The sequence below is a fragment of the Eleutherodactylus coqui genome, chromosome 1 (assembly GCF_035609145.1).
Source record: "Eleutherodactylus coqui strain aEleCoq1 chromosome 1, aEleCoq1.hap1, whole genome shotgun sequence".
Taxonomy (NCBI): domain Eukaryota; kingdom Metazoa; phylum Chordata; class Amphibia; order Anura; family Eleutherodactylidae; genus Eleutherodactylus; species Eleutherodactylus coqui.
Window position 1 is genome coordinate 403,268,055 of NC_089837.1, and position 22,861 is coordinate 403,290,915.

Below are 22,861 nucleotides of genomic sequence, written 5' to 3' on the forward strand. Positions count from 1 at the left end.
AAATAGGAAAAGTAAAGGGGTCACAACTCGAAAATTCAATGCTAAGTGCAAAAGTATTGGTACCCCTATGTAATATACCTAATCTAATTCTCTAACTTCCTGGTGTCATACAAACATGAAATTTTGCATGCCCATTCTTTAGGCCCTAAATAGGAAAAGCAAAGGGGTCACAACTCGATTATTCAATGCTAGTTGCAAAAGTAAGTGCACCCCTATGTAATGTAACTTCTCGGTGTCGTACAAGCGTGAAATTTGGTGTGAGCATTCTTTACATTCTAAATGAGGAGAGTGAAAGGGGTGGCACATTCTGCAGTGGGACATCAGTACATGCAATCTGAGGAGAGTCTAACGCTCCTCTATGTGTATACATATTTTATTCCTCAGTTACTGTAAAGGAACCTTGACTTAATAAAATGTTCCGTGCAAACAACACGTAAACACCTGTATCAAATTAACTCGGACAAGGATGGGTATATGAGCTTGTGTGTGTTTGTGTCTTTGTGTGTGTGTGTGTGTGTGTGTATATATATATATGTGTGTGTGTGTGTATATATATATGTGTGTGTGTGTGTGTGTGTGTGTGTGTGTATATATATATGTGTGTGTGTGTGTGTGTGTGTGTGTGTGTGTGTGTGTGTGTATATATGTGTGTGTGTGTGTGTGTGTGTATATATATATGTGTGTGTGTGTGTGTGTGTGTGTATATATATATGTGTGTGTGTGTGTGTGTGTGTGTGTGTGTGTGTGTGTGTGTGTGTGTGTGTGTGTGTGTATATATGTGTGTGTGTGTGTGTGTGTGTATATATATATGTGTGTGTGTGTGTGTGTGTATATATATGTGTGTGTGTGTGTATATATATATGTGTGTGTGTGTGTATATATATATGTGTGTGTGTGTGTGTGTATATATATATGTGTGTGTGTGTGTGTGTATATATATGTGTGTGTGTGTGTGTGTATATATATGTGTGTGTGTGTGTGTGTATATATATGTGTGTGTGTGTGTGTGTGTGTATATATATGTGTGTGTGTGTGTGTGTGTGTATATATATGTGTGTGTGTGTGTGTGTGTATATATATATGTGTGTGTGTGTGTGTATATATATATGTGTGTATGTGTGTGTGTGTGTGTATATATATATATGTGTGTATACATGTGTGTGTGTGTGTATATATATATATGTGTGTATATATGTGTGTATACATGTGTGTGTGTGTATATATATATATGTGTGTATATATGTGTGTGTGTGTGTGTGTGTGTGTATATATATATATGTGTGTATATATGTGTGTGTGTGTGTGTGTATATATATATATGTGTGTGTGTGTGTGTGTGTGTATATGTGTGTATGTATGTATGTATATATATAGGGAGAGAGAGAGATCTTCAACCATAATCTAAGATTCTCATCAATGTTCTTGAAACAAAAAAAAAGTGAGGTTTTGATTGATTTACTTGTAATTATGCAATAATATATACTTACTGTGTATACGTATATTACAGCAGTCGGAAGTTTAAGTAGGATTAAGTTTTACAGAAGTGGGACTATAACACTCTTTTTTTATAGTAACCATGAGCATAAATATTAGGTAGCCATAACTAAAGCTGCAATCTCTACTCAGAGGCATAGTAGACTGTAATTTTTATTAACTATAAATGGTGTTTTGAGTTTGAAGGGTCCCTAATGTAATACTTGATCTGCACTTTTTGCAATGAAAAAGGGGGGGGCGGGGGTTGGGCTACGTTCCAGGACTTAGCTCCGTCCTGTCCAGCCCCCTCCGATTGCAAATAGTCCGAGGGGCAAAGAGGATACGGGAGCTCAGTGCACGGCTCCAAGCTCCTCCAGCCTCCTCCCCGTGCAGAGAGGGACGCCGTATATTGGCTGGCGTGAATACCCGGCAAATATACGGTTGTCTGAATAAGCCCTCCCACTGTAGCTGGGGCATGCATAGGAGCCCCAGTTGCAGGGGAAAACATCCCTTTTAGTGACAGTAGTCACTGGCAGTGCTGATCAGGATCCCGGGGCTGAGCAGGGGCCTAGTGACCGCTGGCTCGCCTAGTGAAAGAAATGTTTCCACTTTCACCTGTTAGTACATAGCACAGATTGAGTTAAGAACTAGAGATGAGCGAGCGTACTCGGTTCGGGTGTTTTTGCACTCGAGCACCGCTTTTTCCGAGTAACTGACTACTCAGACGAAAAGATTCGGGGGGCGGCGTGGTGGAGCGGGGGGTAGCAGTGGGGAGCTCTTTCCCCCCCCCCCCCTCCCCAACCCCCCGCTCACCCCCGGAGCCCCTCGAATCTTTTTGTCCGAATAGTCAGTTACTCGGAAAAAGCGGTGCTCCAGTGCAAAAACACCCGAACCGGGTACGGTCGCTCATCTCTATTAAGAACCCCTCCTACCTTCTCCTTTGGGTTCTCAGCTGTGACTAACAGCTGACAACCCGACATGCTTCTGATTGATTGCAGAAGCAGGGGCTTTAATCCCCCGTTGTATTTTTCTATCGGCTGGGATTAAAGCCCAGGAACAAGCACCGTAAATTTACTGTGCTTGGTCCTTGATAGGTTAAAGGTGAAGCCTGCAGAGGGGGCAACTGGTAAAAAACTCCATATATGTCAGGTAATGAACAGAAATCATGCTGCTACTTGCATACACACAGCAGTTTATTCTGAAAAGTCACCTGAAATGACAGCGATGCTTTAAACTTTTTAATAGAAAGGTTTGCTTTTGGCAGACTGGATAAAATGCCAAATATGGATCTTATATAATGGGACATGGAGTCATCTATCTTCATGGTGCTCCAGCTTTGCCCTAGTTTTACACCAGATTTGCTGTACTCACATTCCTGGAAAACACATTTGTAACCGCTTGCTCAGCAGAGCAGCAATAATAGCAAACCTGACCTCATGGCTATAATGTTGCTTTGTTTTCACTATATGATAAATTGCAGCTGCACAGACATGATGGGTTTTGGATCTCTTCCTATTCCCATACATTAGCTAAGTATATACTTTGTTTTTATTTGTGTGGATGGTTTGCAGTATTGCACTTTAGTCAAATGTAAAATAAACATTAAAGGAAAACGCCGTACTTTAGAGATGCAGAGCAAACATCTCAGTAGTCGAGGCTTACGAATCTGTTACAATGATCTTGGCTGCTTCAGAGTAGTATAATATCGAAGAGTGCAATAAGCAATTTGCTGCTAGGATTCCAGGGGGAGATAATCTGGTACTGTATTACACATAAAAACAGAGAATAGAGTTCAAACTGCTCTCTAAAGGTCTGTTCAAATTACCCATTTTGTACATTCTGTTGAAGGTACTAGAACTGTTTAAAAATACTTTCATAGCAGTAAAAAGTTTAGCAAGAGTTTGTTACTTGGAGATAAAGGTTAAATGGGCGCCACAGATGGCATTAAAATCACTTCATTAACCCATCCTGCTATCTGTTTGAAGGTTGATCTGTCATCTGCTCTCCGTATGAGGACAAGTCTGGTTTCCTATTAGCCAAATGGCTAAAAAAATATTGTGCCATTTAGCTAATAGGAACCTGGTGTGTTCATGTGGAGAGCTCCCATGATTCCTCCTGCCTTCTTCAAGATTGATCAGTGGCTGTGTATGCAGGTAGAGAACATTCTGCTGTCAATCACTGATGAAAGCAGCAGAGACAAGTGGGTGCTTTCTTCATGAATACACTGGACCATTAAACTGTGTCCGGTGTATTCGCTGATCTTCAGCTAGATCTTTATAGTAGTTCAAAAAGTATCTTTTCAGATACAGAGATCCAAATTCCCTGTATAAAAATAGTTAAATGATACAATTCTGGCTCCCTGCAGCTATCACCAGAGGGAGCTTGCTAGATATTTACTCCATGCAGTGAACTCAAAACAGTATGCAACAGGCTTTTAAAGGGAGCCTGTCAGGTCTTCACAGCACCATAAACTAAGTTATGGTGCTGTTAGGGGAGGTAACAGGGATCCCGGTCATGTGTTTTTTTTTATACTCCCCCATTCCCACCATTCAGTGCTGTCACCAGGCGAAGATCGCGCAACGCACTAAAATCTGAATTTTTTTCAGGAATCTAAAAAATTGAGATTTTCAGGCGCCACTCGATTTTCATTGTAAAATGAAAAAAGTTTGGTACTGTGTTAGCCAGTAGAGCAAAATGTGATTGTTCTCAGCAAGAGAAAACAAGTAATCTTGTAGATATGATATCTTTTAATGGCTAACAAAAATACATGATGTTATAGCGAGCTTTCCAACCTACTCAAGGTTCTTCCTCATGCTTATGGAATAGATCTGAATAAACATGCATTTATATATACATGCATTAAAAGGTATCATATCTACAAGATTTTCATTGTGTAACAGTGCTTCCTTCCATTCCCCTTAACAGAACTACAACTTAGTTTATGGTTGGCATGGGGATGTGACAGGTTCCTTTAAGCTACCCCTAGTGGTAGCTGTAGGCAGCCAGATAGTTTATCAGACAAAGGGGTTACCGAGGGAGAAATATATTTTCAAACCAGTGAGCCTATGATGACTTCACCTACGATGCAGTGGTCACAGGTTCTTCTGTCCACACGTCATCACTGCTGTAGCTAGGAGTGGAGACCAGCAGGGGTCTGGGTACCCGTAGAACAGGTGAGGCAGATGATCGGTGAGATGAGTATTGCTCTTTTGTTGTTCCAACACTCTAAACTTATTTGATAAACTATTCTTTCTACATAACTGATTTAGCTGTATGTCTATGCATGTATTTGGAGCTCTGTATTAGAAAAACAAAATCTGTCCGTTCTAACAATGCACTAAAATATTACAGGGTTTTATAGACGTATGCTATTGATGACTTATCTGAAGCTTGAACACTCTGTAGCAATTTGAAATGGTACTTCAAGCAATGGGAGAGAACTTGCAGTACTACTTTAGGCTGCTGCACAGTATACAAAGCTGTGTTGTTCCAAGCTTTCAGCAGTTCCAGCACCTAACTAATTGGCAGGTGTTCTGGGTGTCGAGCCCCTACTGATCTGATATTAGCTATGTAATTTGTAGGTAAGTTATCAATAGTATACTCTACAGAAGAAAAAAAAACCTGTAATCTGCACAGTGTGTTTGTCCTATTTAGCTCTCACAGGGCATTCACACAGTGGTTTTGTTCTAGCTTTAGTGTGTACATCAGAAAAGCTCCTGACATACATGCTAAATATCTGCATACGCTTCCATTAATAGACAAAGACCAAAAGAGTGTTCTCTTGAACCCTCTAAGACTACTATACATTAGAGATGAGCGAACACCAAAATGTTCGGGTGTTCGTTATTCGTAACGAACTTCCCGTGATGCTCGAGGGTTCGTTTCGAACAACGAACCCCATTGAAGTCAATGGGCGACCAGAACATTTTTGTATTTCGCCGATGCTCGCTAAGGTTTTCATGTGTGAAAATCTGGGCAATTCAGGAAAGTGATGGGAATGACACAGTGACGGATAGGGCAGGCGAGGGGCTACATGTTGGGCTGCATCTCAAGTTCACAGGTCCCACTATTAAGCCACAATACCGGCAAGAGTGGGCCCCCCCCCCCCCTCCCAACAACTTTTACTTCTGAAAAGCCCTCATTAGCATGGCATACCTTTGCTAAGCACCACACTACCTCCAACAAAGCACAATCACTGCCTGCATGACACTCCACTGACACTTCTCCTGGGTTACATGCTGCCCAACCGCCCCCCCTCCCCCCCACAGCGCACACCAAAGTGTCCCTGCGCAGCCTTCAGCTGCCCTCATGCCACACCACGCTCATGTCTATTTAGAATTGCGTCTGCCATGACGAGGGACCGCAGGCACACACTGCAGAGGTTGGCACGGCTAGGCAGCGACCCTCTTTAAAAGTGGCGGAGCGATAGCCCACAATGCTGTACAGAAGCAATGAGAAATCCCCTCCTGTGCCACCTCCATCAGGAGCTGCACACGTGGGCATAGCAATGGGGAACCTATGTGATACACACTATTCATTCTGTCAAGGTGTCTGCATGCCCCAGTCAGACCGGGCTTTTTAATTCATAGACACAGGCAGGTACAACTCCCTATTGTGAAGTCCCTGTCGACCCACAGCATGGGTGGCTCCCTGGAACCCACCGGCGGTACACAGAAATATCCCATTGCATTGCCCAACACAGCTGAGGTAGTAATGTCGTGCTTAATGCAGGTGGGCTTCGGCCCACACTGCATGCCCCAGTCTGACTGGGGTTCTTTATAAGTGTACAGATGTAGTAAAAACTCCGTGTGCACCTACAGCATGGGTGGGTGCCAGGAAGCCACCGGCGGTACATAGAAATATCCCATTGCATTGCCCAACACAGCTGAGGTAGTAATGTTGTGCTTAACCCTTTCCAATCCAATTTGTATATGGTTTTCCTAGGGGGCTTACTCTTTTTCTGCTGTTATACAACGGCGCTATATGCTGGCTAAAGCCAGTACTGCATGAGCTGACACGTAGGATAGGCTCCGACAGCAGAGAGGCTGGCAATATACAGTAAGAGAACCCCGACGGACGTCTACCAACAACGGAGCTGTACAGCCTTAAACCCTAATGTCTTCACAGGTCACACAGTGGACTGGAAAGGGTTAATGCAGGTGGGTTTCGGCCCACGCTGCATGCCCCAGTCAGACTTGGGTTCTTTACAAGTGGACACATGTAGGTTTAACTCCCTGTGGACCCACTGCCTGGGTGGGTGCCAGGAAGCCACCGGCGGTACATAGAAATATCCCATTGCATTGCCCAACACAGCTGAGGTAGTAATGTCGTGCTTAATGCAGGTGGGCTTCGGCCCACACTGCATGCCCCAGTCAGACTGGGGTTCTTTACAAGTGGACACATGTAGGTTTAACTCCCTGTGGACCCACTGCCTGGGTGGGTGCCAGGAAGCCACCCGCGGTACATAGAAATATCCCATTGCATTGCCCAACACAGCTGAGGTAGTAATGTCGTGCGTAATACAGGTGGGCTTCGGCCCACACTGCATGCCCCAGTCAGACGGGTTCTTTAGAAGTGTACAGATGTATTAAAAACTCAGTGTGCACCTACAGCATGGGTGGCTCCCTGGAACCCACCGGCGGTACACAAAAATATCCCATTGCATTGCCCAACACAGCTGAGGTAGTAATGTCGTGCTTAATGCAGGTGGGCTTCGGCCCACACTGCATGCCCCAGTCAGACTGGGGTTCTTTACAAGTGGACACATGTAGGTTTAACTCCCTGTGGACCCACTGCCTGGGTGGGTGCCAGGAAGCCACCGGCGGTACATAGAAATATCCCATTGCATTGCCCAACACAGCTGAGGTAGTAATGTCGTGCGTAATACAGGTGGGCTTCGGCCCACACTGCATGCCCCAGTCAGACGGGTTCTTTAGAAGTGTACAGATGTATTAAAAACTCAGTGTGCACCTACAGCATGGGTGGCTCCCTGGAACCCACCGGCGGTACACAAAAATATCCCATTGCATTGCCCAACACAGCTGAGGTAGTAATGTCGTGCTTAATGCAGGTGGGCTTCGGCCCACACTGCATGCCCCAGTCAGACTGGGGTTCTTTACAAGTGGACACATGTAGGTTTAACTCCCTGTGGACCCACTGCCTGGGTGGGTGCCAGGAAGCCACCGGCGGTACATAGAAATATCCCATTGCATTGCCCAACACAGCTGAGGTAGTAATGTCGTGCGTAATACAGGTGGGCTTCGGCCCACACTGCATGCCCCAGTCAGACGGGTTCTTTAGAAGTGTACAGATGTATTAAAAACTCAGTGTGCACCTACAGCATGGGTGGCTCCCTGGAACCCACCGGCGGTACACAAAAATATCCCATTGCATTGCCCAACACAGCTGAGGTAGTAATGTCGTGCTTAATGCAGGTGGGCTTCGGCCCACACTGCATGCCCCAGTCAGACTGGGGTTCTTTACAAGTGGACACATGTAGGTTTAACTCCCTGTGGACCCACTGCCTGGGTGGGTGCCAGGAAGCCACCGGCGGTACATAGAAATATCCCATTGCATTGCCCAACACAGCTGAGGTAACGTCAGCTGTAATGCAGGTGGGCTAAAAATTAATTTGATTACACTGTAGGCGAGGGCCCACAAAAATTGCTGTATCAACAGTACTAATGTACATCCCAAAAATTGGCCATGGCCAGCCAAGAGGGCAGGTGAAACCCATTAATCGCTTTGGTTAATGTGGCTTAAGTGGTAACTAGGCCTGGAGGCCGCCCAGTGTAACGAAAAATTGGTTCAAGTTAAAGTTCCAATGCTTTTAAGCGCATTGAAACTTATAAAAATTGTTCTGAAAAATTATTTGAGTGAGCCTTGTGGCCCTAAGAAAAATTGCCCGTTCAGCGTGATTACGTGAGGTTTCAGGAGGAGGAGCAGGAGGAGGAGGAGGAGGAATATTAGACACAGATTGATGAAGCAGAAATGTCCCCGTTTTGGATGGTGAGAGAGAACGTAGCTTCCATCCGCGGGTGCAGCCTACGTATTGCTTACGTATCGCTGCTGTCCGCTGGTGGAGAACAGAAGTCTGGGGAAATCCAGCCTTTGTTCATCTTGATGAGTGTTAGCCTGTCGGCACTGTCGGTTGACAAGCGGCTACGCTTATCTGTGATGATTCCCCCAGCCGCACTAAACACCCTCTCCGACAACACGCTAGCCGCAGGACAAGCAAGCACCTCAAGGGCATACAGGGCTAGTTCAGGCCACGTGTCCAGCTTCGACACCCAGTAGTTGTAGGGGGCAGAGGCGTCACCAAGGATGGTCGTGCGATCCGCTACGTACTCCCTCACCATCCTTTTGCAGTGCTCCCGCCGACTCAGCCGTGACTGGGGAGCGGTGACACAGTCTTGGTGGGGAGCCATAAAGCTGGCTAGGCCCTTAAAGACTGTTGCACTGCCTGGGATGTACATGCTGCTCGATCTACGCACATCCCCTGCAACATGGCCCTCGGAACTGCGCCTTCTGCCACTAGCGCTGTCGGCTGGGAATTTTACCATCAGCTTGTCCGCAAGGGTCCTGTGGTATAGCAACACTCTCGAACCCCTTTCCTCTTCGGGAATCAGAGTGGGCAGGTTCTCCTTATACCGTGGATCGAGCAGTGTGTACACCCAGTAATCCGTAGTGGCCAGAATGCGTGCAACGCGAGGGTCACGAGAAAGGCATCCTAACATGAAGTCAGCCATGTGTGCCAGGGTACCTGTACGCAACACATGGCTGTCTTCACTAGGAAGATCACTTTCAGGATCCTCCTCCTCCTCCTCCTCCTCCTCAGGCCATACACGCTGAAAGGATGACAGGCAATCAGCCGGTGTACCGTCAGCAGCGGCCCAAGCTGTCTCTTCCCCCTCCTCCTCATCCTCCTCATGCTCCTCCTCCTCCTCCTGTACGCGCTGAGAAATAGACAGGAGGGTGCCCTGACTATCCAGCGGCATACTGTCTTCCCCCGCCCCCGTTTCCGAGCGCAAAGCAGCTGCCTTTATGGTTTGCAGGGAATTTCTCAAGATGCATAGCAGAGGAATGGTGACGCTAATGATTGTAGCATCGCCGCTCACCACCTGGGTAGACTCCTCAAAATTACCAAGGACATGGCAGATGTCTGCCAACCAGGCCCACTCTTCTGAAAGGAATTGAGGAGGCTGACTCCCACTGCGCCGCCCATGTTGGAGTTGGTATTCGACTATAGCTCTACGCTGTTCATAGAGCCTGGCCAACATGTGGAGCGTAGAGTTCCACCGTGTGGGCACGTCGCACAGCAGTCGGTGCACTGGCAGCTTAAAGTGATGTTGCAGGGTGCGCAGGGTGGCAGCGTCCGTGTGGGACTTGCGGAAATGTGCGCAGAGTCGGCGCGCCTTTACGAGCAGGTCTGACAAGCGTGGGTAGCTTTTCAGAAAGCGCTGAACCACCAAATTAAAGACGTGGGGCAGGCATGGCACGTGCGTGAGGCTGCCGAGCTGCAGAGCCGCCACCAGGTTACGGCCGTTGTCACACACGACCATGCCCGGTTGGAGGCTCAGCGGCGCAAGCCAGCGGTCGGTCTGCTGTGTCAGACCCTGCAGCAGTTCGTGGGCCGTGTGCCTCTTATCGCCTAAGCTGAGTAGTTTCAGCACGGCCTGCTGACGCTTGCCCACCGCTGTGCTGCCACACCGCGCGACACCGACTGCTAGCGACATGCTGCTGCTAACACATCTTGATTGTGAGACAGAGGAGGAGGAGGAGGAGGAGGGTGCTTTAGTGGAGGAAGCATACACCTCCGCAGATACCAGCACCGAGCTGGGGCCCGCAATTCTGGGGGTGGGTAGGACGTGAGCGGTCCCAGGCTCTGACTCTGTCCCAGCCTCCACTAAATTCACCCAATGTGCCGTCAGGGAGATGTAGTGGCCCTGCCCGCCTGTGCTTGTCCACGTGTCCGTAGTTAAGTGGACCGTGGCAGTAACCGCGTTGGTGAGGGCGCGCACAATGTTGCGGGAGACGTGGTCGTGCAGGGCTGGGACGGCACATCGGGAAAAGTAGTGGCGACTGGGAACTGAGTAGCGCGGGGCCGCCGCCTCCATGATACTTTTGAAGGACTCAGTTTCCACAACCCTATACGGCAGCATCTCAAGGCTGATGAATTTTGCGATGCGGACGGTTAACGTTTGAGCGTGCGGGTGCGTGGCGGCGTACTTGCGCTTGCGCTCGAACACTTGCGCAAGCGACGGCTGAACGGTGCGCTGAACTACACTGCTGGATGGGGCCGAGGACAGCGGAGATGAGGGTGTGGGTGCAGGCCATGAGGCGGTAGTGCCTGTGTCCTGAGAGGGGGGTTGCATCTCAGTGGCAGGTTGGGGCACAGGGGGAGAGGCAGGGGTGCAAACCGGAGGCGGTGAACTAGCCTTTGTCCCACCTTGCGGGGTGCTTGGCCATCATATGTCTGCGCATGGTGGTGGTGGTGAGGCTGTTGGTGTTGGCTCCCCGGCTGAGCTTTGCGCGACAAAGGTTGCACACCACTGTTCGTCGGTCGTCAGGCGTCTCTGTGAAAAACTGCCAGACCTTAGAGCACCTCGGCCTCCGCAGGGTGGCATGGCGCGAGGGGGCGCTTTGGGAAACACTTGGTGGATTATTCGGTCTGGCCCTGCCTCTACCCCTGGCCCTGGCCACCGCACTGCCTCTTGCAACCTGCCCTGCTGATGCCCTTGACTCCCCCTCTGAAGACCTGTCCTCCTGAGTAAGCGTTGCACACCAGGTGGGGTCAGTCACCTCATCGTCCTGCTGCTCTTCCTCCGAATCCTCTGTGCGCTGCTCCCTGGGACTTACTGCCCTTACTACTACCTCACTGCAAGACAACTGTGTCTGATCGTCATCGTCCTCCTGACCCACAGAAAGTTGTTGAGACAGTTGGCGGAAGTCCCCAGCCTCTTCCCCCGGACCCCGGGAACTTTCGAATGGTTGGGCATCAGTGACGATAAACTCCTCTGGTGGGAGAGGAACCGCTGCTGCCCAATCTAAGCAGGGGCCCGAGAACAGTTCCTGGGAGTGCTCCCGCTCCTGAGCAGGTGTTATTGTAGTGGAGTGAGGAGGCTGGGAGGAAGGAGGAGCAGCAGACAGAGGATTCGGATTGGCAGCAGTGGACGGCGCAGAACTGCGGGTAGACGATAGGTTGCTCGAAGCACTTTCTGCCATCCAGGACAGGACCTGCTCACACTGCTCATTTTCTAATAACCGTCTCCCGCGTGGACCCATTAATTGGGCGATGAATGTGGGGACGCCAGAAACGTGCCTCTCTCCTAATCGCGCAGCAGTCAGCTGCGACACACCTGGATCAGGAGCTTGGCCTGTGCCCACACCCTGACTTGGCCCTCCGCGTCCTCGGCCGCGTCCACGTCCTCTAGGCCTACCCCTACCCCTCAGCATGCTGTATTACCAGTGATTTGATTTCACAGGCAGGAAATAAATTGGCGCAAGACTGCAGGCCAAATATAATTTTTGCCCTTTTTGGAAAACGAAAGGCCCCACTGCCTCTAGTGAATGAATTATCTAAGTTTAATAACTGTGCTGTGTCCCTGCTTATGTGTCACAGAACGTGAGGGTAGCAGAGTTATTATAACTCTGGCAGAGCAGGTATTTTTTTTCCCAATTAAGGAAAGCAAATGGCGAAGCCAGCAGTAAAGCGTAGCTGGGTGCGTATGATTTAGCACTGTTCTTCACGCAGCTCACACGTCTCCACCGCCCGTAAGGACGGACAGAGGCTGGACAAATAGATTTGTTTTCAGTTTTTTCCCACCAACAGGCAGCACTGCGTATATTCAATGAACATGAGAAGTTTAATAACTGTGCTGTGTCCCTGCTTATGTGTCACAGAACGTGAGGGTAGCAGAGTTATTATAACTCTGGCAGAGCAGGTATTTTTTTTCCCAATTAAGGAAAGCAAATGGCGAAGCCAGCAGTAAAGCGTAGCTGGGTGCGTATGATTTAGCACTGTTCTTCACGCAGCTCACACGTCTCCACCGCCCGTAAGGACGGACAGAGGCTGGACAAATAGATTTGTTTTCAGTTTTTTCCCACCAACAGGCAGCACTGCGTATATTCAATGAACATGAGAAGTTTAATAACTGTGCTGTGTCCCTGCTTATGTGTCACAGAACGTGAGGGTAGCAGAGTTATTATAACTCTGGCAGAGCAGGTATTTTTTTTCCCAATTAAGGAAAGCAAATGGCGAAGCCAGCAGTAAAGCGTAGCTGGGTGCGTATGATTTAGCAATGTTTTTCACGCAGCTCACACGTCTCCACAGGCGTAAGGACGGACAGAGGCTGGACAAATAGATTTGTTTTCAGTTTTTTCCCACCAACAGGCAGCACTGCGTATATTCAATGAACATGAGAAGTTTAATAACTGTGCTGTGTCCCTGCTTATGTGTCACAGAACGTGAGGGTAGCAGAGTTATTATAACTCTGGCAGAGCAGGTATTTTTTTTCCCAATTAAGGAAAGCAAATGGCGAAGCCAGCAGTAAAGCGTAGCTGGGTGCGTATGATTTAGCACTGTTCTTCACGCAGCTCACACGTCTCCACCGCCCTTAGGACGGACAGAGGCTGGACAAATAGATTTGTTTTCAGTTTTTTCCCACCAACAGGCAGCACTGCGTATATTCAATGAACATGAGAAGTTTAATAACTGTGCTGTGTCCCTGCTTATGTGTCACAGAACGTGAGGGTAGCAGAGTTATTATAACTCTGGCAGAGCAGGTATTTTTTTTCCCAATTAAGGAAAGCAAATGGCGAAGCCAGCAGTAAAGCGTAGCTGGGTGCGTATGATTTAGCACTGTTCTTCACGCAGCTCACACGTCTCCACCGCCCGTAAGGACGGACAGAGGCTGGACAAATAGATTTGTTTTCAGTTTTTTCCCACCAACAGGCAGCACTGCGTATATTCTATGAATAATAACTGTGTTGTGGCCCTGCCTATACAATTCTTTCCCTGCAGTATCAATGGAGGGTGGAATGCTCTGCAGAGGCGATTTTGAGAAGCCCAAAAAAAATGCAGCACAGCTAACAGCAGCCTGGACAGTACTGCACACGGATAAATATGGCCCTAGAAAGGACCGTTGAGGTTCTTGAAGGCTACACTCACTCCTAACACTCTCCCTGCCTATGCAGCACTTCTGTCCCTAATGCCAGGTGCAACGCTCTGCAGAGCCGATTTTGAGAGAAAAAAAAATCCCACTGCTAACAGCAGCCAACACACAGCTATCAGTGGCCCTAATAAGGACCTTTGGGGGGTCTTGAAGCCTACACTAACTACCAATTCTTTCCCTACAGCAGCTCCGGTATAAACAGCACTGTCCCTCATCTAACTCACACCGCATCTGAGGCGAGCCGCGGGAGGGGCCGACTTTTATATTAGGCGAACACCTGATCTCGCCAGCCACTCACAGCAGGGGGGTGGTATAGGGCTTAAACGTTGCAGGGGGAAGTTGTAATGCCTTCCCTGTCTTTCAATTGGCCAGAAAAGCGCGCTAACTTCTCAGGGAAGGAAGTGAAAGTAACCAGAACACCACATGGTGTTCGTTACGAATAACGAACATCCCGAACACCCTAATATTCGCACGAATATCAAGCTCGGACGAACGCGTTCGCTCATCTCTACTATACATCAGTATATTGCAAAAAAAAATGATGAAATAGCATAGTAGGCAAATCTATTGTTTCCTGTGAAGTCCAGGTAAAAAAACGTGTACATTATATGTATACTTTTTTCTACACTTTTTCTTTTACAATGGGAGCCTATGGGTAACAGATACCACTATATGGCTTCTGCCAAAAGCCTCCATGAGACATACACCATTGGGTTTTCAAAAGTATGTATATCTGTTCAGAGCTGACTTCTTCCTTCACCTGGTTTGTACTACCCGGCAAGCTGTCCCCCTCCCTTTACATGAACATCACACAAGCTTACAATGAAGACAGAAAAATGTTGTGTAAGGATGCCTGTTCTCCTGCTCACTGCACTAAGTACTTTGTAGGATGTAAGAGTTGACAGTTGAGTCCACGTTCTTGGGAGGGGGCTGTAGGGTCAACATATCTCACTATATGTCTGTATGATGTAATATGTTGCAGACTTCTTTCAGAGATATATATCAGAGTCCTCAAGACGTATACATCTGACGGAATGCACCCATATAAAATGATATTCAGTAGTGGATAATCACTTTAGGCTGGGGCTACATAGAAACTTCTTGTAGCATGACTTCCACTATCAAGCTAGAGGTGCAGTCATGGGGAATCCTGTGAGTTGCATGCTCTCCTGTGTACTGCAGCTGCCACAGAATAGTTAAGGCTAGAGCTCCATGAAAACTTTTTGTAGCTCGACTTTCCAATTTTAACTTCTATCATATGGCAGCACCTTGCAACAGTAAGGGCATCCAACGTGTATTCTCTAGATTTCATTAGCGCCTAAGATTATACAATTTCTATACTACTGCAGTTCATATGTTTTTGTTTCTGTATGTTCTTCTAAGAAACACAGAATATGGATGGCAGAAAAAGACCACACAGCCCATCCAGTCTACCCTTATATAATTGCCTCCTAATGTTTTATCTATTTAAGATAGATATTTAATTATTCTCATGGGAATCTGTCAGTGCAAACATGCTGTCCAAAGTGCAGGCAGCATTGTATAGAGCAGAAGGAGCTAAGCAGATTGACACATAGTTTTATGGGAAAAGATTCAGTATAACTTGACTTGTATTCATTTATATCTCTGCACTTTCTGAGCTGAACAGTCCAATGGGTGGTCCTATCAGTGATTGACTGCTACCCCTCTATGTACGTCATACACATGAAGCTGTCAATCACTAATAGGGCCGCCCATTGGACTATTCAGCAGAGCTATAAATGAGTAAAATACAAGTTATACTGAATCTTTCCCCATAAAACTAGGTATCAATCAGCTCAGCTCCTCCATCTCTATAACATGATGCCTGCAGTTTGAACAGCATGTTCGAGCTGACACGCTGTCTTTAAATTTATTAATTGCTGTACCATATTTTGGGATGTTTACACTAATGTAAGCCCAACAATTGAATCCAGACTAAATTACGATCATCTAATAGAACTTGGATTTCCTTTTTTTTCCATTTCAGTCATTATTTAAAAGTAAGAGTTCAACAAAATGTGAAGAAAAACAAAAAGATAGGCTATAAATAAAATCTTAAGACGAAATGTATTATGTATTAAGCTTTCTACATAAATCAAACATGATCAAAGCAATGTGGACGTCTTTTATTATAGATCTAAACGCTGATTTTTACCCAATAGGGATATTTCCAATTGAAGGCCAATCCAGGGGCATGGTTGTTGCGTCTTCGTAAAGGAAGATCTGAAGATATCTACCATATAGTCTCGTAAGTATTTAAGTCTGTAACTTTTTTTATGAAGTGCAAGTAAAGTATTTCTTTCATTTTGGAAAAAAACAGCTAGGCCCGCTGTCCTGCCTGGTTTAGAATTGAATTTAATGGAAAGTAGCTGTAATCATAGTTTTTGCTTGTGTTATAGAGTTGCTTTATATACCACATTTTTCTTTTCCCATCTGAGGTGAGTAGAAAAATATCACTTTTATAGCTTACTGATGAGCATGCTACATAAAGTTGATTGGGCCGAAACCCAAAGTGTATAAATCCATGCCTTCCACCCTCAACGTTTGTCCCTGCGCTTTGGTAATAGTCATTACAAAACACAGATTTGCTGGCAATTGCAAATTGGATTATTTGGGTGGATTTTTTTCTTAGTAAATTTATTATCACTCAGCCGTATTGAAGACAAGTAGATTGTTGCAATGGTGGCTCTGTTTACCTCAGAATGACATGGCACACTCTATCGCTAGAGATTATTTTGCCTGTATATAAGATGCTTGAGTGAGTAGAGAGGTGTGCCTTTCTTTTTTAGCAGTGAGATGTACAGTAGTTCCCTCCCATCAGAAGACTCCTCAGCATGCTGGGATGCGTGTCTTTCTCTATCCGGAATCAAATTTCTCTCTGTGCCAGTTTAAACCTCCTGTAGTGACCCAAAGTTAACGGGGCCCCTCCATAATGCATGAATGCATTTGTCTCGCGCTAATTGTATTGTTGGTGTCTTTCATGTTGCATGAATATGATGTGTATTGCATAGCTGCAGCACTGAATGGGTCTGGTATGCAAGGATTTCTCAGAATTGTATCTTGTTGTGTGTCACATGATCGTGCTTTATGTATGTAAATGCAAGGTGTTTACAAAAGTAGTGAGTTGTAGTTGGAGTTGTCTGCCAGTCAGTTAGGCTGGATAAGAGAGAGAGACACACAGACACCTTCAGTTCTGTGTGGCTAGGAATGGAAGCTGCTGAGGGGTAACCTTAGCCTTCCCTGGGTCTGTCGTACCCAGGAGTTACCGGTGGTATCCAATGCCGCTGACTGAGAGAGAGATCGAGATAGAGACGGAGTGCCTGCCAACGTGATTGCTGACTGGTAGAGAGATGGAAAGTTTGAAAGGAGTTTGTGCCAGGACCAGAGCCCTACAGATAACTGGGACTGTAAATTTCTCTGGGCACCTGTGATTTTGTCGCATCACCTTGTGATTTTCTGCACTGTTCTACTGCTGGCGTGAAATGTACTTATAAAGAGGCACTGCTGATCGTTCCCGGCTTTGCTAGTTAATCATTCCCTGTGAGTGGGGACCCTTTATTCCATTGCCTGAATTCACCACAGACGAAGGGATAGTGGCGTCAACAGTGACAACCAACTGCCAAGGTAAACCACATATTGGGTTACCCCTTTGCAAAGCCTCCCTTTGGTTACTTGGACAGATGCCATGCTACCCTCAGGGTGGAGATGGTAGAGCCCTGTGATAAGGCCTAAGCTCTACCCCACTGTCTCCCATGCTGTGGGCCCACTCCTCAGACGCTGCATAACTATAGGGGAGGCAGGGGATGCGGTTGCACTCGGGCCCAGGACCATTAGGGAGCCCATAAGTCCTATCTTCTCCAGTACCATGAGTAAAGCATTATAGTTGGGGACCCTGTTACAGATTTTGCATTGGGGCCCGGAAGCTTTAAGTTACGCCTCTACTCCTAAGCATAGTGTATCTGAATCTGTCTACAGATAGCTAATCTTCCCTGTGTGAAGAAGATTCAGTTGCTCTCTCACATGCTTTCTGAATTATATTTTGTGAAAGACTGACTTCCATTTGGGAGCCGCTTCATTTTGTTTATGTAAGCGTATCTTTTTGGTGGCTGAAACTGTCTTGGTTGTGCATAACAACGAATCACAATGTAGTTTTCGTTTTTCACAGTGCTCTTACAAAACGAAAGTAGCAGTGTGATTGGTTACTATGGTCAACAAAGATAGTTTCTCTTTTAGACAGTGTCATAAATGTGCACCTTCACTCCCATTATGCCTCTGCTAGCTCTTACTCTGCCCTGTGTTGACGTTTTCTCAGTCCACATTTACTCTCCCTCTAACCTCCAAGTGGCCGTCGTTTACCGCACGCCAGGCCCTGCCACCGACTTCTTTGACCACGTCACCTCCTGGCTTCTGCACTTTTGTCAACTGATATCCCCACTGTCATCATGTGTGACTTTCACATCCTATGACATACCCCATTTGGCTGCCTTCAAACTCCTATCATCGACTGCAACCTTTGGGCTCTCGCAATGGTCTACTACCCCAACTCATAAAGATGGCCACACACTAGACCTCATCTTCACTTGCTTCTTCTCCCTATCTAATTTCTCTAACTCACCTCTCCTGCTATCTGACCACAGCTTACTTACCTTCACCTCCCTCTGCTCCTCAATTGCTTCCCCTGTCCAACTAGCATACTCCCGTATGAGTCTCAAATGTCTTTACAGTCACACACTCTCAGACTCTCTCTACCATACTTTCACTCCAAGATGCAGATACTATAATGCCACAGTTTCACCATAATCACCTAACAACTTTTCATGTGGCCAGTGTAGGGTATGAAAGCCCTGTGAAAGGAGGGTATAGTACATACTAGTGTGCCTTAGGAGTCGCGCAATATAAATAGACACATAGCCTATGAACTAGTTATTGAAATGTACTAGAAGGCATTCAAAATGATATAATACATTGTCCTAATTATAGGTGTCTGTGGGAAACATCAGAATTACCCCGCAGCTTAAGCTCTATTGAATTGTTCTGTATGAATAACAGTTAAGATTGGAAGATGCAGTATACTACGGAATACCCTCAGAAATTGATACGTTAGGGTCTGCGCCACCCGCAGCGCTGATGGTACATACTGACATTATTTGTAGCCATAGGTATATGTTTGAGGGTGTATACTGACATTTTGAAGAAAAAATATATATATTAGTGTAACATGCATCTCTCTTTAACTTAATATAAAAACTTCATCTGTGGATTCAACACCTTGAACGTCTAATCAGCAACACAAGACACTCCTTAGATGGTGAGCATTGTAGAATCACTTTTCACAGCACTGAGGCCACAAGACAGTTTTTAAAATGTGGACCTATGCAAACTTGACATGTTCTATAAATCATAGTATCTAGCTGAATTAAAGCCCTGAGCAAATCATGAGCTTTTATGTACTGAGCATGCAACACAAAATGAAGTGGAAAAAATATCAAAGTTCTAGAATGGGGTCACTGAGCATGCTCCACAAGGCCAAACTGCCATTCGCTGATTACATCTTCACACATCGGGATTGGCCGTGTATGAGGGAGGCACTCTGTATAGGCTTAAGGACCTGTTCTACATCTTTAGCTTTCTCTCCATTGGCCGCTCAGCATGCAGTGTCTCCCACTGGTCAGTCAAATGGGAGAATGTTATATAACAGCTGTCATTTAGGTGGGTGCGCCTCTAACAATCCCAGATCCCTGAGGACGCCACTACATTGATGAAACATGTTGGAAGAATTTCTGTGTTTCTTTTAGCTCAAGCCTGCAGACCTGGTGATATTATTTAGGCAAAGCCATTAGTCTGCAACAGTGTTATCTTATATATCCACTAGCTATTTTGAAGAGCTTTATAAAGCACAGTATACAGCATGTTGCAGCAGCATTGAACGATATATATTATAGGTGACTTAGCGCTCCCAGTTTTTCTAGGCAGGTGTTGATATTTTTCATTTTTATGACTCTTTTTTTCAAATGTCTTTTTTAATTTGAGCTTTTGTAAACAGTTTTTCATTACAATTCAAAAAAAAGATACACAAATAAAGTACATCTTGGAACAATACAATTATATTTTTCAAAAACTTTGCATTTACAGATATGCCACCTTGGGAATAAAGTATTAAACATACTGATCTCTTGTACTATTTCCTTATATGGCTTACTCATCACTCCCCCCCCCCCCCCCCCCCCCCATTATTTTCTTATAAATATATAAATCTTATTTCAAATTTAGGCAAAAAGAAACAAAACAAAAAAACATAATAAAACATAAATAGTCCGTATAGATACTTTTAATGTTTCCATCTTCCTCTCCTTTCCCCCTTCTTTCCCCGTCCAGACCCTATCTCACATCTCATATTCCATTCCGGTTTATGCTTCTTAGTATTTTAATTCAGTTCAATAAAAGTTAGATTTTTAGTATGGGCATCCAACTAGGGTGTTTCTTGCCCTTTGGGCAATTATGGTGTTAATTATTGTTAACAACCCTGGTGTACATCCTGAGGCACTTTTTGTATACATTACAACTTCAAATTTGCACATGCATCTGCCAAACAGCAGTACTTCATCATTCTCATATCCTCCTTTTCTCTCAACCACAGGCAGCTATTTAATATGTTCTGCTCCCCTCTATATCTTCCAATGTCACCCCTCTTATGTCTGCTGAGCATTTTGCAACACACTTCCAAGACAAGATTGGCAACATTAGAGAAAGCTTCAAACTACATTCCCTGCAACCCTTCTGCACAGCTACTCCATCCTCTGGCACCTCACTACCTGTGCACTTGACCCAACCCCATCCCACCTCATCCCCCAAACTTATTACCATGTTTATCCCATCCCTAACCCACCTGTTTAACCTCTCGCTGACTATTGGAATCTTTAGTTTGTCCTTTAAACGTCCATCCATCACACCTATCCTCAAAAAAACATCCCTTGACTTTCCTCCCCATCCAGCTACCACCCTATATTGCTACTCCATTTTGCATCATAACTTCTGGAACGGCATGTCAACTATGAACTGTCCTCCTACCTCTCCTCCAACTGCAATCCAATTTCTGACCCCACCACTCAACCGAAACTGCCCTAACCAAAGTAGCTAACTATTTGCTAACTGCAAAAGCCTGAAAACATTGCTCCTCCTTTTACACCTGTCCTCTACCTTTGACACGGTCAACCATTTCCTACTGCTACAAAGTCTCTTCAACCTTACCACAAACTTAGCCCTTTTCTGGATCTCCTTGTATCTTACTGACCTAACGTTTAGTGTCTTCAACTCACACACCACATCCTCACCTCACCCACTCTGTCTGTGTCCCTCAAGGCTCCATACTAGGATTCCTACTCTTCTTCGTCTACACCCATGGTCTAGGACGGCTCATACAGTCCCACTGCTTTCAGTACCAGCTTTATGCTAGTGACACTAAAATCTACCTCTGTCTGGCTCAGATGTTACCTCTCTGGTATCCAAAATCCCAGAGTGTCTATTGACGTAACATAGAAAATACTAAACCCATCATCTTTCCCCAGCTCTCCCCTTGCTTCTTCTGACCATTGATGACAAAATCCAGCCCACTGCACTCACGAGCAGCAGATCCCTCCCATCTAAAATAGTGTGGAATACCCCCTTAATCATGTCAGCAAGCAATTAAATCATTAGTGAGCCACAACTTTTTGCTGGACAACAGCCACATCTGAGAAGCATAGGGAATGGTTTGTGGGACCGGACCCACCATTGGTTTCTGCGACCACATGGACAGGTGAGGCTTTGAGACCTGTTTGCATGGTGCACTGCTGCAATGCAGTTGCTACTGTGCTATTATGATGTCTGTAGAGTGTGGTGGCCTAGATTCGGGGAATGGGGGCTATTCTGGCAGTGACCCACTAATAAAAGGCTTGTGAGCTTATACAGTTTGATCAAAATGTAACTAAGAACAGCATGTGTTAATTTTAATTAATTTTGCTGAGAAGAGCAAGACCAATGTATCATATGTGAATGTGCGGACCATGTGGTTTTTGTTTCCTTGCAGTCTAGCATTGTTTTTTCCCATCCATTGGCCTACATAGGATGTTGGCATTTGGTTCTGTTCTCACTGACACGTTTTGGTAGGTTAGAAGTTATGTTGTGTGGTTGTTAATAATGTATTTTACTTTAAAAAGTGCTTCTCATTATGCTCCTCAGTAATTATAATGATATTTTTGGTTATAATTTGATACAGACCAGTAGAGCAGAACAAAGGTAACTGCAGACATATAAAGTGTGACACAGCCTTGGTATTTCTAAAGCTACTTTCCTTTAAGTGCATTAAATTTGTGCTTCTTACTGGTTTAAGCAGATTCTGAAAGGGTATGTAAATATTTAATGCCAGGATAATAGACTTAAGTTTGACAGAGAGTCGATATGCACTTTTGATCTATGGTCTGGTAATTGACAGTGATATCACCTTTGTCCTGTCTCTTAAATACCTTTTGTCATTAAAGTCTTTTAATGAAATTATTTCTGCAAAGGTTCACATTAAAATGATATTTTAAAATGTAAATTTTCTCATATCGCTGTGTATTAAAATTTAATATAGTTTGATCCTTACGTGTTGCATTCCGGATTTAAAATGCTCTTTAGTTTTAGTTCTTCAGTTTTGTGGATGTGTTATCTTGATAAATGCCATTTTCCAAGTCTTTTCCAGAATAACAAAAATATTGATGATTTTAAATGGGTTATCCCACTTTTAGCTATAGATGAACTGTCCTCAGGATAGGTCATGAATAGCAGATCGGCAGGGGTCTGCCACCCAGGATCCTCAGGGATCAGCTGTTTTCTCTGGCAGGTATTTTTGTGTACTAAGCAGTTTTGCTGCAGGAAGCAGACAGCTCTATACCTTGCGCAGTGGCCTAGCTCGGTACTACAGGCCAAGTCCTATTGAAGTGAATGGGGCTCAGACTGCAATACCCATTCAGGCCACTATGCAATGTATAGAGCCTTCTGCTTCATGCAGCAAAATTGCTGAGTACACAAAAACACTGACCTGGAGAACAGCTGATCACCAGAGGTCCCAGATGGCAGAACCTAGACAATCTGCTATTGATGACCTATGCTTAGGATATGCCTTTAACTCTAAACGTCTACAATACTTAGATTTACGGGACTGCTGCATGGGGTAC

General features: G+C 45.5%; 1 protein-coding gene across 2 annotated transcripts in view; it reads left to right on the forward strand.

Annotated features, from left to right (window-relative positions):
* UGGT2 (UDP-glucose glycoprotein glucosyltransferase 2) overlaps positions 1 to 22,861 on the forward strand; it is a 268,510-nt gene that overhangs the window by 173,976 nt on the left and 71,673 nt on the right. For both annotated transcript variants that reach the window (XM_066580528.1, XM_066580538.1), the window contains exon 29: positions 15,830 to 15,915. In XM_066580528.1, coding sequence (XP_066436625.1) covers positions 15,830 to 15,915 — 86 coding nt within the window. The remainder of the gene's footprint in view (positions 1 to 15,829; positions 15,916 to 22,861) is intronic.